Genomic DNA, 14,871 nt, shown 5'->3' on the forward strand with positions numbered 1-14,871 from the left:
GCGGACACCAGTGATCATACAGCACACAGATTTTATTTAGTATGCACACACTCACACTGGGGTCTTGGTACCAACATACAGCCACTATTTCCGGTAGTCTGACTCCTGCTGTCATGCACTGTTCATTCACTGTGCACATATAAACACTCTCAAGAGCCATGGCAAGCACACACCACCTCAAACAGCTTGAATACCTCACACGTGGAGCTAGTAGTTCTCACACACTGACATCTCCGTCCATGCCATCCACGCACAGCATCCCCGAGCAGAAGTAGTGGCACCAGAGGCCATGGCCAGCATGTTAAAACTGCCTGCAGACTGACATGAAAGGACCAAATACACTGACAAGTGGCATGCACTGTACACAGAGTCTCCACTTGTACACACACTGAGAGAAAGGGTCATAGTATGCACACCCAAGGATTACTGCTCGAACACACACCCTGACAAAGGGACCTTGAATATGCACACATTTATTACAATTTTCAGTTTGATGCAAGACCCACACAGACACCATGAGTCATGTAACGTACACACACCCTCTTCTGCAGATGCACATACTGACACAAGGAAATGCACATGCATGCACTTGTTGATGGTGAATATTTTTATTTTTTACCAAACGATATGGGTGCACACAGACCCTTTCCTACCCTCTATCACTCACTGATTCCAAGGCCATGAAATCTGTGCCCACCACACTAAAGTTCCTCTGTGCGCAGAGTAGTCTGCATTATTCACACTCTCATACAGTTGGTATTCCCTCTACATTCTAGAGAATTTGAAGATTTTAAATGTTTTTTTTTCCTTTGAGTATCTTTTTGATAAAATCCTACATATTATTGCAGTGAATGCTTACTCTTCATAGTCCTGTTTCATGGCCAGAGAGTGAAGTTGTTAGGTCTGTAAAGGATGCGGTCCGCAGACGAGCATTTACAATGCAATAGGTCTTGCAATCGCAAGCCTTCGCGCCATTGGCATTGTAAATGGCAATGGCTTTTATAACAAATTAAAAGGCATTGTCATTTCCAATACCAACAGTCCAAAGTCCTGCAAAAGCAATAAACATTGCATTGAAAAGTGCGGTGTCCATTAAGCAGAGTGCTGCGCACATTTCTAAAGTGTAAAAAGAAAATAAACAGCGCTGTGTCCCTGAAGTAGGTGCAGCGCTCATTATTAAAGTTAGAAAAAAAATGAAACTGAGCGCGGTGTCCCTGAAGCGGTCACCGCGCTAAGTATTAAAGTTTAAAAAAAAATAATAAATAAACAGAGCGCAGTGTCCCTGAAGCGGGCTCTCCGCGCAACATCAATGTTTTAAAAATAAAATGTAAACTTAGCTCAGTGTACCTAAAGTGGGTGCTGCACTCAGCATGCAAATACAAAAAAAAAAGCATCCGCCATTTCCCCATCAGTGTCAATAAACAAAATAGTGCTCTCCCACTTATAATGCAGACCGTGTAACAAGCCAAGTAAAAGGTCCAGTCATTATGGGTGGTAACAAATGCAGACAAGGCGGGACTAACAAGCCTATTTTTGAATCCGAAGCCAGCATTTAAGAAGGACAATGACACAAGCCAATGACAAATATGAGGGTAGAGTGGGCGGGCCTTCCACTGTATACTCTATTACAGTCGCTTTTTTAGCACTCTGTGCTTTCTTCGTTGAGTCCCTAGTCAATATTGAATATACAAAGGTCCCTGTTTATATTGAACTTTCAAAAATAAAATGGTCTTTCTAAGTTAAATCTTCTTTTTCAGTTACAAAAACCTTTGCCAAATATTGATAAATAGATTTTAAATGTATAACGAAATGGCTCACATAAATCCATGATGGTACATTTGGACGTTCAAATGTTAAGCGGAGGTAGCTGTGGTGAAGAATTTTAATTCTACATTCAAGTGGAAGGGTGGCTGAAATTTCACAGGAATGATTTTTTTTGTCAAATGGTGTAAATTGGTTGAACAATTTCCGAGAAAGTCTTTTAAAGAGACAACTTTTGCACATTTACCTAATGTGTGAAAGTTCTCACAAGTCAAACTTAATCAGTCATGCTACTAAAGCTACAACTTGTACTGGCGACATTGAAGGTGAATGCTCCAGAAAAAATAATTTCATAATGCAGAACTCAAGTATGTATGCATTTTTCCCCAAATGCTGTTTGCTGCAGGGATCACCAAATACTTTCGTAGTAGATACTATAGGGCCTCCTTATTGGCCCTGGATTCTTGATACTAGGACTCCATTGGTTAGTAGGGACTTTGTATATACGTTAACTTTTCACGTGTGCGCAGAAGCAGACACTAATAGCTACTGAAATGTATGTGCCCATATTACCCTGGTACCAGCCTTTAAAAGAATAGATTTCACTGTTCAAGGCCAGCTTTGATGAAATACTCTGGCGGTCATTTGTTCCCATTTTATATTGTTGTTTTTATACTTGACTCAAGATGTGATATGCTGAGGATCACGTCATCACCCTCCCCATCACTGAATTGTGCCACCGTTTTATACTTGTGAAAGGTGCGCATGTTCCTATGGGACACATATTGGGCTCACTGAAGTTAAGGATTCACACATATTAGATCCTCTCTGTTCATGCTGGAACTCACTCCTTTGAAACATATTAGTCACATCGCTAGGTTTAAAGGGTCTCTTCTTCTCATGGGCGAAAACAAGTGCATGGAATGCCTGAAGTACACCTGGTTCTCTGGTTAACCTGCCCATGTGATTTGGTTAGTTTTGTATAGGCAAATCGTTCCAGAAGTATATTAAAGAATGGGCATGTTTTCCCCATTTTGCAGTTTGGTGAATTTGTTCATCAACTTTTAGTAGTTGCAAAAGTTCCACATTCGACCTCTGCAGAAAGGCGCAATTTTACTTTTATTGTTGAAACAGCCGACATTTGTTTCCAGACAGCAGGCACATTGATGTGCGGCTGCTCACACTGCTCACTTCTCACTAGTGGAGAAGTTACGGCATGACGTCATGTCAGGTGAGCGTTGTAGGGGAAGGGAAGTCCTTTACAGAGAGTCATTTTCCCTCTGTATTTCCCTTCTCTTTTTGGAACCCAGGAGCAGAAACATATTCATGGTGTCACCAGGGCTGTAGGTGGAAGCTTTTTCAATATTATATAGAAGCTATAGTCGCTGCTTATTCATATTATGCAACTAACAACCATTGACAAAGCCAATAGTCCTGACCTCTTGTAGGTATGATGTTACTTGTTGTATCACATATCTGGATGCAATGACAGAAACAGCAAAATACAAGTCTGGCAGCACACTATGCTAAGCACAGGTTTTTAGCTTACGTGTTTTTAAGCCACACCCGTAATTACATTGCCACACCCCTTTGAGAGACCCACTTCCCAGTTTTTCCTCCCACTTAAAGCCCTGCATACACCCAAATCAATACCAGCTTGGGCAAAGCAGGCATGCAATGGGAGTGGATGCACATTGAATCCTCTCCCATGTGGTCTGCTGGCCTGCACTAATGTTGCTAGTTTTGAGGTCTATGACAGGTTAGAAACTATTAAAAGAAAAACTCAAACAGAGGATCTTGCTGGATGAAAAAGCATAAAGAAGACTCCAGGTGGGACAACTGCATCATGCACCAATGGATTTTCACCCATTTCTTCGGTAAATAGTTGTTATACTCGTATGTTAAGGCCACTTAATAAATTTCAATTTTGGATTTACATAGATTACCAGTGTTATGAAAGTTCAAGTGTATACATTTTAAGTATGGTATCTGTGAGACCCAGACTCCCAGATGCCTATCGCAAGGATTTTGTCATTGACTCCAAAGCAGATCCAAAGAGGGATCTTTCACCTGCTTCCACTGTGCGTTCACCTCCACCCCTACACCGACCAACACCACAGCAACCAGCACCACACCAGTCCCAGATGCCATCTCCCCTCCCAGAACAACTCAGTTGCCTCCTGATTAGACCTGGGTGGAGTTCATAGAGTATCACTGCAGAATTCCACAGAGTTGCCAAAAACCTCCACCAAATTCCATGGATTTGCATGAGTGGGCGGAGTATAGCTGGGCCACCACTAATGAAGTACCCTTGGATGCTCAGAGTAGTTGGGAGCCTAGATCCCCTATTGTTCTCACAAGTAATTCCCCACAGCGGGATTGCTGAGGCTTTGTCAAAGGGCCCGCACCCTTTTCCAGCCACTCTGCAAAGGGGCCTCCTGCAACACTACTGGTTGAGGATGAAGTTCCCTTGGCTGCTGTGGGTCATTGGGGGTCAAGACCCCCCATTGTTGCCCCAAGTAAGTCGCCCACAGAGGGATTGCTGAGACCATCCCTCTGGCCCTCCTGGTGCACTATTGGTTGAGGGAGGAAGTCACCATGGCTGCCGAGGCTCTGTGGGGGCCCAGAACCCCCATTGTTGCCACAAGTAAGTAGTATCTCCCATACAGCAAGAATGTTAAGATGTCATCGGAAGCCCCGCTGCCTTGCTCAACCATTCTGCAAAGCGGCCTTCTGGCGCACAACTAGTTGGGACATGAAGTCTCCTTGGCTGCTGAGGGTCGTTTAGGGCCAAGAACCCCTATTGTTGCCACTAGTAAGTCCCCCACTGCGGGATTGCTGAGACTAAGGGAGAGCTTGCTGGTAAGCTCTGCTCCGCCAGCGTGTTGGCGGACTTTTTGCTAAACTCCACATTCCAAGCAGAGTGCGGAGTGGCAAAACTCCACAGACTCCACCAGCGGTGCTGAGTTTACCAGCCACCTCTACTCCTGATCAGCACCAGATTGCTCTGCACACACGCCACCGAAGTCTGGGACACCATCTCCACCCTCGCCCCGACGTGACCTTCATCACTGAGACCTGGCTCACCCCTTTATCAGCCTCAGACATCACCATGGCAGCACCTAGCAGCTACAAGATAAAACATTGCAACCTCACCAACAGACATGGAGGTGGCATCGCCATTGTACAGAAGGAACCAATCACCTTCACCATCAGGGATGACGATACCATGCTGATTATGGAACACATTAACTTCCAACCCCACATCGACCACAAAACCACCATCAACAGCACCCTTGCATACAGACTACCAGCACCAAGAACCAGCCTAAGTGACACCATTGCGGAATTCATCACCCTGCTCACCATCGAATCCGAACATTACATCTTCATGGGAGATCTCAACTTCCACCTGGATGACTCTACTGACACAACCTCCACTGACAAACCTGGAAAGATTGGACATCGGCCTCAAGCAGGTGGTCACCGGCCCCACACACAAAGCAGGACACATGCTGGACCCCATTTGTATGTACAACAACAGAATCAGATACAGCCACACCTTGGAACTCACCTGGTCAGACAACTCAGTACATTTTAACTGTACCGGATCACTCTTCCTCACCCCCTACAGCAACAGCGCCCTCTACCCCAGCTGGACCAAGGTCACTCAGCAACAATGGACCGACAACCTCAGCACCACACAGCCCAACATCACCAGCAATCTGGACTAGACATTAGAGAGCTTCAATGCCTGGATCACCTGTGCCACCAACCAAGTCTCTACCAGCAAATCAGCCAAAATGCACAGACCTACCAAACGAGCCTGGTGGAACAGTCAGGAACTCAACACGTTGAAGCACAGGTGCAAACAACAGGAAAAAAGGTGGCGCACCAGCAGGAGCCACACTGGACCAAACCACCTATAAATCTGCCCTCAACGAATACCACGGTCAGCTCAAAGCTGCAAAAAAAGGGACCCTGACTCACTAGATCAAGACCAGTGCCAAACAAACCACAGAGCTCTTCACCATCATCAGTGAGTTCACCTGCCCTTCAGCCACTGAAAACTGGATCCCCTCCTCCCAGGAACTCTGCAACGCCCTCGCTGACCACTTCCACAACAAAATAGTAACTATTTATAGAATCCCCAACTCTCCGACCTCTTCAGCAACCCATCAACCACCCTGCTGACCACTATCAACACATGGGAACAACTCAGCACACCAAACATAACCACTTTTATGAACTCTATCCACTGAGGAGCACCCTCCGACTGGGGCCCCCACCGATTCTTCTACCTCAGAAGAGACAAGATCTGCCTCCAGCTCACCACCATCCTCAACACCTCCATAACCACAGCCACCTTTCCCAATGACTGGAAACATGCAAAGGTCAGACCCTCCTCAAGAAACCTTCGGCAGGCCTCAGCAAGCTTCAGAACTACTCTACCATCTACATGCTCCCATTCCCTGCCAAAAGTCCTAAAGAAGGCTATCAACCTCCAACTCACCAAACACCTGGAGAGAAACAACGTTCTGGACCCTTCCCAATCAGGTCTCAGAGCCAACCACAGTAGTTGCTCCCTGCTACAGACGACATTTGTACCTTACTTAACAGAGGAGAATCAGCCACCCTGATCCTACTGGACCTCTCCACAGTTTTTGATACCGTCTCCCACCACACAATCCTCAATTGACTACACCAGATTGGAATCGCAGATGACATGCTCAGATGGATGGAATCCTTTCTCAGGGGACACACCCTGAGAGTTCGCCTCCCTCCCTTAACCTCTCAACCCAAACACACCATCTGCAGCGTACCCCAAGGTTCATCCCTCAGCCCTCATCTACATGACACCATCAGCAGCGTATCCCAAGGTTAATCCCTCAGCCCTCATCTACATGACACCATCAGCAGCGTGTCCCAAGGTTCATCCCTCAGCCCTCATCTACATGACACCATCAGCAGCGTACCCCAAGGTTCATCCCTCAGCCCTCATCTACATGACACCATTAGCAGCGTATCCCAAGGTTAATCCCTCAGCCCTCATCTACATGACACCATCAGCAGCGTATCCCAAGGTTAATCCCTCAGCCCTCATCTACATGACCCCTTCAGCAGCGTGTCCCAAGGTTCATCCCTCAGCCCTCATCTACATGACACCATCAGCAGCGTGTCCCAAGGTTCATCCCTCAGCCCTCATCTACATGACACCATCAGCAGCGTATCCCAAGGTTCATCCCTCAGCTCTCATCTACATGACACCATCAGTAGCGTATCCCAAGGTTCATCCCTCAGCCCTCATCTACATGACACCATCAGCAGCATATCCCAAGGTTCATCCCTCAGCCCTCATCTACATGACACCACTCACAGACATCGTCAGATCACACAACATCATCATCACCATCATCATCATTGTCATCTACTACAGCGATGATACCCAACTCATCCTCTTGCTCTCAGCGGACCCCAATAAAAAACTGAATAGAAAACCCTGAGTGCCAAGAGCAGCATGGGCTGGTGAATCGTTCAAGTGGAACTGGTTTGTAACTGTAGCTAAATTACCTTCCCAACTTTCTGGATGGACCATAACAGCCCTGTCCAAGTATGCCAACTAATCTAGCTGCTTCACAGAAAATCATCTTTTTTTGCTATTCAGTTCGGTCATTTTTGAACTTTTTTATCATATGTTTTTCGGACGTGGTGGCATGAGACAATACTGTAGCCATCCAATATTTACAGCACCAAGAATCTCTCCTCCTCTCCTCCCATTACAAAAGCTCGGGTACTGCATTTCCAAGTACTAAGTCTGGAATGCACACCTATAAGAATTGGTATTACTAAAGGTACTTACTAACAATATGTTGTGGCTTTCCTTGTGAAGGCTGTAGTCAGCTGGAAGGTGCATAGAGTTTGACCACCTGTTTCCATCAATGAATTAAAAATGTAAGCCACATTTTCTTCCATTTTTATGATCGATTGTTTTCACCTGTACCTCATACTGAGTATTTTGTATGTTTATTCTATGGAACATGTTTCATCACATCCTTGTGCTCTTTGTTCACTGACTGATTGGATTATAATCTGTTGTTAGTATGACTGCGTCTGTGGTCTAATGACTGATGTGTTGTGATATGTTTTTATTGAATTTACACTGTCCTTTAACCCCAGCAATACGTATTTTAGGGTATTGAATCATATTTTTTGTATTATTTGTATCAATCAATAAACCAGTTGTTTCATATATACATGCCCGCTTGGCCCATATATAACTGTCTATTTTGAGTTTTTCATTTATTTAGTTGCCAAGGGTTTTTTTGTTCAATTTTAACCTGATACCTGCAGCACAGCACCTGGATACCCTCAAGGGTGATAAGCCGTGCTTACAAGGCCGACTTGATTGATTGACATTAGGCATTATATTGGATTTGAAGTATGCAGTATGAGTAAAGGATGGCCTGAGGTAGAGAGATTGGCAGGTGAAGTGTGGAACGGAAAAAGGGAGGCATAGAAGGAGAGAGAGCGATGTTGAGGAGGGAAAGTATCTTGATAACATTGGAAGTATTTCCATTCACTGTTAAGTTTTCACCTCAGTTTGATCCTTTCGCTCATGAAGAAATGTCTTCTTCAGTAGATCAAGACATGTGCACATATTAAAGTAAATAATATAAATTGTATTATACCAAAATAAAATGGTGTCAAAAAATGTCAATGAACGTCATTTCCTTGTGTACTACATGGAGCGTTGGGATGAATGTGTTTGGGAGCAGGTTCATGTAAAGAAAATCTTTGAAAAGATGTCTTTCTGAAGACTGTATTTTAAACTACTAACTAAAAATGGAATTGGGGTAAAAATGGTTCAAATAGAGTCTTGCAGACTGAAGATAAGTGCTCAAGTTATGCTTTTATTACCTATCGCCTTTGTTTTTGTTAACATTCATTGTGAGAAAATTGTCTTCTACATACACCATGCTATTTGGGCAAATCAGGGGTAACCTAGATTCGAAGCTGGTCCATTACCTGTTTAGCTAATGCTTTGAAAGATGACTGAATAAATCGCCCACAGTCTTAAACAGCTCCCAAATCATCAATTTATTATTTAGGAGACCCATTTCAAATATATTGTACTGTGCACTGCGCTGCTGCAGCGGGTTGATATGTTAGTTCTCAGGAACCCAAATCCAGTAGTTCGATAATTGTACCATAGAATTGATTTTTTTTCTGCATAGTTGATGTAATTAATTTTGCCGCCAAGATGCTTTGTTTGTTTAGAATAAATTGGCACTAACCTGTATTTCTTGCCACTTTGTGAATCCAGCAAAAATTGATGGACAGAAATACTTGAATTAATGTTAATCACTGTCAGTTACCTGAAGAGCTACCCATTCCGTTGTTAGCTTGCCTGTACCATCACAGATGGAGCTATGCAACTAATCCACGTGCTCGAAAGGGCACCCTCCAAGGTGCTGGATCTTACTTTGTTTTCCACTGTTTCTTCCATTAAGCAGTCAGATGCCTCCTTGAGTTTGCACTTACGGCCTGATTACAATTCTTGCAGAAAAGGCTCTGACTGTCGGCCCCAGGGATTATAATGTCGGACATCCTTTCTGTGCTGGCCTTTGCAACACAGAAAGGCTGTTGGAACTCGACTTTGACTGCCCCCAGCAGGCCCCCATGGGTGCACGGCCAACGGTTGGAGGCCGAGGGGGCACATATGGTGTGCTGGGATGAACTGCACCTCCTATTTTACAATGAGAGCATATATTCTGGCCGGAATACATGCTCGCATTGTAAACTATAGGCAAGCGAGTAAACAGTGTTCGGTTGCATCCTAATCAGTGGGTCGGGACCTCCGACTGAGTGTCAGTCGGTCCATTGACCGAGACAATGTCGGGCAGAGGAAACTCCGTCCAACATTGTGATGACACCCTAGGTGTTGCTGATACTGCACATTGGGCCTTCAACCCAAGTGTGTTGTGTGTCTGGATGCCATAGTTGTAAGCTTCCAATCTTTGGCCGTGAGAAAAACTAATGGTGTTTTGTGCAGCCGGCTTTTTCCTTATGTTTTAATTATGTCTTATGCCATGCTGTTATTGATCACCAGTGCAATTTTAGCACCAAAAATAGAGTTTCATTGCCACCAGCAACAATTTATTACCACTTATGGTAGCTACTATCCTGTTTTCCCAAATGCTGTAATTTTCTAGAAAATTATGTTCTATTGTGTTATGTTATGTTCTCAAGTTAGTCCCAGTTCCACCTGATAAACCTTTGAATCCAGACGTAGAGAGATTTCATCAAAAATGATAGTTGCTGTTGTGTTACTCTTATGAACAGAGACTCTATGTTGTAGCAGTTGCACCTTTTATTTGACCTGCAAACCTTGTGCAAGCGTTAGCTTTGAAGAACTGTGAGGTATTTTGCCTGAATGCAAACATGTTAGATTTTAGGTATGTAAATGTGATGTATGATCTGCTGGCTTGCTACAAGTGTTAACAGATTTGTGCTAATGCTTTTCTTTCCTTGCAGGGTTGCGTGTTGATCAGTACGGGTTGAACATATATTCTGCAAATGAATACACTCTTCGAGGTAAGCAAATTTCAAATTTGAATGCAAGTCACGGTGAAATTAGGGTCTTGGCAACGATCCAGCTTTCCTCTACCTCTTTGTTTTGAACTTTTGGCACCTGGAGATTTCCAGGTCCATGTCTTGAAGCACTGTGTAACAAACAAAGGACCTGATTTCAATTTGTCAGACTACTGAAATCCGACAATTTCTTTAGCGGGGGCTAAATCAAGAGGTGCCAGCTTTGCTATATAGGAAGCACACATTTTACAGTAGAGACATTTCTTTCCCCGTGCTTTGGGGAATCTCTCCCCTCTCCCAACACACGTATTTCAAAATGTGTCTCACAATCTGCAAAAGTCAGAGCTTTGTGTACGTTCCCAAAAGTTTGATATGGCTTGCGATCTCTCTTTCCTACCCATTTCTCTAATTGTTGCCTCTAAGTTACTGCATTCATTAAACGGAAGAGACTGCCAGATATGCTCATGGATGTCAACTAGAGGTAGTTAGGGTTAGCATTGGCTACTATTAACATGCCTGCCTTTGCACCACCCTTCATACTTTGCACCGCCCTTCATACTCCTGGACTTAGAGGTCAAGAGGCAAGAGAGGAGAACAGAAAGGAAGCAGGGCTCTGAGCCAGAATTATTACTCTTTGCATCCTCTACTCAATGCTTTGATCCCTCATCCGCAAAGGGGTGAAGGGTGAGGCAAGGGGTTAAACAGCGATGTCATCTAGGTTCAAGGTACATGTGATGTCACTTCTGCTATCCCTGGCATTTTTGTGAAGAACGTCCATGGCATGCTTTCCAGCTTATCTAAGTGTATGCCCACTGTGAATTCCTAATTCTGGAAATCAAAATTTCCATTTAAGGAGAAGAAATCCAATATTATTGCACCAGCATGTCGAAATCTACAGGCACAAGAAAGTCTGAGAATTGACTGCATAGTCTCCCATCAATCCACAGGCAACAAAAATTCATAAATTGTAGGATCTGTATCTACGTTTAACCGTCGAAACTCCTGGGCCTCATTTACAATATTTTGCTATAGGGCGATGCTGCAAGACTGCCCTACGGGCGGGAATGATGTGCCATATCTATCAGATACGGTGCATTCCTGTCCTCTTTCCCTGTGCTGGTGCTCAATTGGCTGCCTTGTGTCAACGCAGGCTCCCTTACACTATGGCGAAAGGATGTCTGTGTTGTAGGGTTGAATATTTTTGTGAAAGAATGGACACCTTCTGGCTCAAAAACAATAAATTGAGGTGATTTCCTCTTTCTATGTGTGCTGCTAAATGCTGCACACATAGAAAGAAAAATAAACAAGGAGAAATAATGTTATTTCCCCTCGTTGCTCCTCCCCTATGCCTCCCCTGGAGAGGCATAGGCTTTTGACGCATTCTGAGGTTTACAACTTGTTGTACACCTGGGAATGTGTCAATTGCCATGGGTATTATGTGGTAACACCCACCGTAACGCCCATCTCACGTCTCTCCATCACAGTGCGAGGCAACACAGTGACTTGCGCTGTGTTACCTCACTTCATTTCTACAAGGCCATGAAAAAATCATGCAGGGTGGCTTTACGTGGCCTTGTCGATAGGGCTAAGCCCTGTGCACCACCAGGACGTCACAAAAAGTGAAGCTCCTGCGGTGCTCTGGGCTTGTAGATGAGCACCTCCTATCTTTAAATTAATTTGGTTAGGCGAGTGTGAGTAGTGGCATGGGGGCATAGAGTGTCCTGTGGTGCTTGCAATCCCTTCCATTTAGGAGTCCATTGGCAGTTTCACACACAATAGCATCTCCTTTAGCTGATGAGTGTTCTTTGAGAAGCAGCTCCCAGACTTTCAGAGGTTTCTTGTTCACCAGCTGAAAAGAAATGTTGAGGTGCAGATTAAGTTATTATTGCAAAAATATTTTTTTTTAAATCTTTTTTCTTCCTTAGTGAAAGTTCCTTATTTTTATCAGATCCTTTTCATCCTGCCAGACCCTCACCAAGACATATGTTTATAGTGAATTGTCATTTAACCTAGAGTCACCGACTCAGAAGATGGTGTTTAAAGACTATTTTGACTTTGTCTTTTAACAGTTGCATAACAGTTTTAGACAATTGTGTGGCAATAGTTTTTTTTTTTGTTAGCTTATATCTTGCGATTTTTAAAAGTAACTCCTTTCGCTAAACACAGTCAGGCGTGCAGTATTTTGTTAAGAATGCCATAGACACATGCTAAAAGAAATAAGAATATGAAGACGTTCACAGTACCACAACAAGCAGCCAACAACAGACTTTTTTTTAAAGACTAGCCTCTTTCTCTGAGAATTTTTAAAATGTTAAAATTGCATGTATGAGACTTTGCCAGGATTTGTTTTACTTTGGCTAAGAACTTCTAAAGCTTATTGGCGATTGATGGAATTTGGCACATGTATGGTATCTTCTCAAATTTATTGTTGATTCCTTATATGGACAATGTTTCAAGGGACGGGTATATTAAAATGTTAATTATGTAATTCATGCAAAGCACTCCACTCTCTTGGTCCTAGTTCACAGTTTATAAAACTGAAAAAAATGCGCTACTCATAAAATTAAGTGTAATCCACACCCGCTCTACTCAGAAACATTCTGCATAGGTTCAAACCCCGATCAACACCAATGAGGTGTCGGTGCTCAGATTGACATTATCGTGGTTCGCAGAAACAGAGATTCTCCTAGGGAAGCAATCATCTTTGTGTAACCATCAATTAAAATTAAAATACAGTTCCAGTGCATGCGTTGACATCTCTTCTAACCAATCTTCACCGCTTTGCCAAAAAATCATTAAGTTGAAATATATTTGTGAAGAGACTAACACAATGCTAAGACAAGGACCTCAAAACCTGGCATTGGAATTTGGAAATTTGTACTTGGACACTGGAAGTTGGACTGTGTGGCAAGGGGGCCAGAACACAGATATAGAGACCCCAATTATGGAAAAATTATAAGAATACTAGGAAAGAGACACTTGAGAGTCACTACCTGGGACTTGAATCCTGACACATACAGTGGGACATAGACTCACTCATTCAGTGGTACACCAGCAGCATCAGAAAACGCTCATCTGAAAAGTCTCAGCATCAAAATACCATGCAAAGGGCAGCCTCTGGATTTTACATATATCAGCTAACAGGAGCCTGTTTCCATACATTTTGTATGATTTCATGTTAGAGTGATATGCATAGGATAGTTATTGTAGGATCAAACATAATTGGCACTTCAGGCACGTTTTTGATTCTAGGTCTGTCCATTTTTATTTATAGACCAGATTGAAGGGGACAATATTAATGGCAGAGAGCACCAGATATGTAAAAGTCAACAAGTCTTAATATTTTTAACAGTGATCTTTGAAGAATGCAGCTCAAAGACGTAGAGGATATTATGTAAACTCATTAAATTAACAGCATATGTAAATTAGAATTATGTATATATTTTTTCTTTTTTGTGAAAAAACATGATTTGGATTTTTTATGACAAATCTAATTTTATAAACGTTATTTTATGAGTGTACATGAAGATATTTTGTTTAATAAGGCTTGAAGAACTATTGGCGTTATGTTTATTTATTTTTAAGTAGGTCTTTCTCTGTATATATACGTACAGACTAGAAATGTTTGTTATGTAAAGGATTGTCCAAAATTATAAAACTTTTTGCATGAATTGCAAGTATTTTCTCTTAAAGACGTGGACTAAGTTGATACAAATCTAGCAAAATTTAGGCTATACAAGAAAACAATCATAAATCTGAACGCTTTGTTTGGAGAATTAGCTTTAAAAAATGAAAGATGTCCAGAGAAAACAGATTTTTGTGAGAAATTTCACTCAGAGATAAAGTCTTGTGAAGTTGACAAGCTTCTCAACTCCAGAAAGGTGCAATGGGTAATTAAAATTACCAAATGTGTGCTGTTTTAATGGGTGTCAATGAATGTATTTGGATTTGCCTTTGAGCATCAGTTTATAGTTAAATTAGACCTGGACCATTAATAATTAAAACCTAGAAATTAACCGCTATTTTCAGCCCTATCTTCTTATTAAAACTGTCATAAATAAGTCATATTTCTACAAAATACCTTATGTGACCTTTTACAGCACACCACAAATGTTGATGGTCAGTCTGCGTGTGTCTGTGTTATAATGAGAAAACTGGCGCCTATCAATTTAGCCAGCTCTACATTAAATATAATAAAATATATTCTCACCAAAATCATTATTTCAAAAATATTGTTTTCTTATGTGTACCTTTTTGTGACCAGGGCGCCCAACTCCTTGTTAAACACGATAGACTTTCCGCAGCCTTTCTTGAGTCTTGTTAGCAATTTTTCAGATACAAGGATGCTGACGTCTTGTCAGTGAAATACATTTTATCTGCAAGAGTATATATGTTTAGAGTGTTGCACGAGGGTTCATATTTTAAGCAAGTGACAGCCATGTTGCCCTTTAAATTAGAGCAAAGAGTCACACCGCATGTCAAGTATCCTACTGAGGCATTGAAAGGTATTCAGAGGTT

General features: G+C 42.6%; 1 protein-coding gene across 10 annotated transcripts in view; it reads left to right on the forward strand.

Annotated features, from left to right (window-relative positions):
• Window positions 1-14,871, forward strand: part of LINGO1 (leucine rich repeat and Ig domain containing 1) — a 3,568,664-nt gene that overhangs the window by 3,243,317 nt on the left and 310,476 nt on the right. For all 10 annotated transcript variants that reach the window (XM_085643857.1, XM_085643861.1, XM_085643859.1 and 7 more), the window contains one exon: window positions 10,297-10,356. In XM_085643857.1, the coding sequence (XP_085499983.1) occupies window positions 10,339-10,356 (18 nt within the window). In that variant the 5' untranslated portion in view covers window positions 10,297-10,338. The remainder of the gene's footprint in view (window positions 1-10,296; window positions 10,357-14,871) is intronic.

This window comes from Triturus cristatus, chromosome 3_1 (assembly GCF_964204655.1).
Source record: "Triturus cristatus chromosome 3_1, aTriCri1.1, whole genome shotgun sequence".
Classification (NCBI taxonomy): domain Eukaryota; kingdom Metazoa; phylum Chordata; class Amphibia; order Caudata; family Salamandridae; genus Triturus; species Triturus cristatus.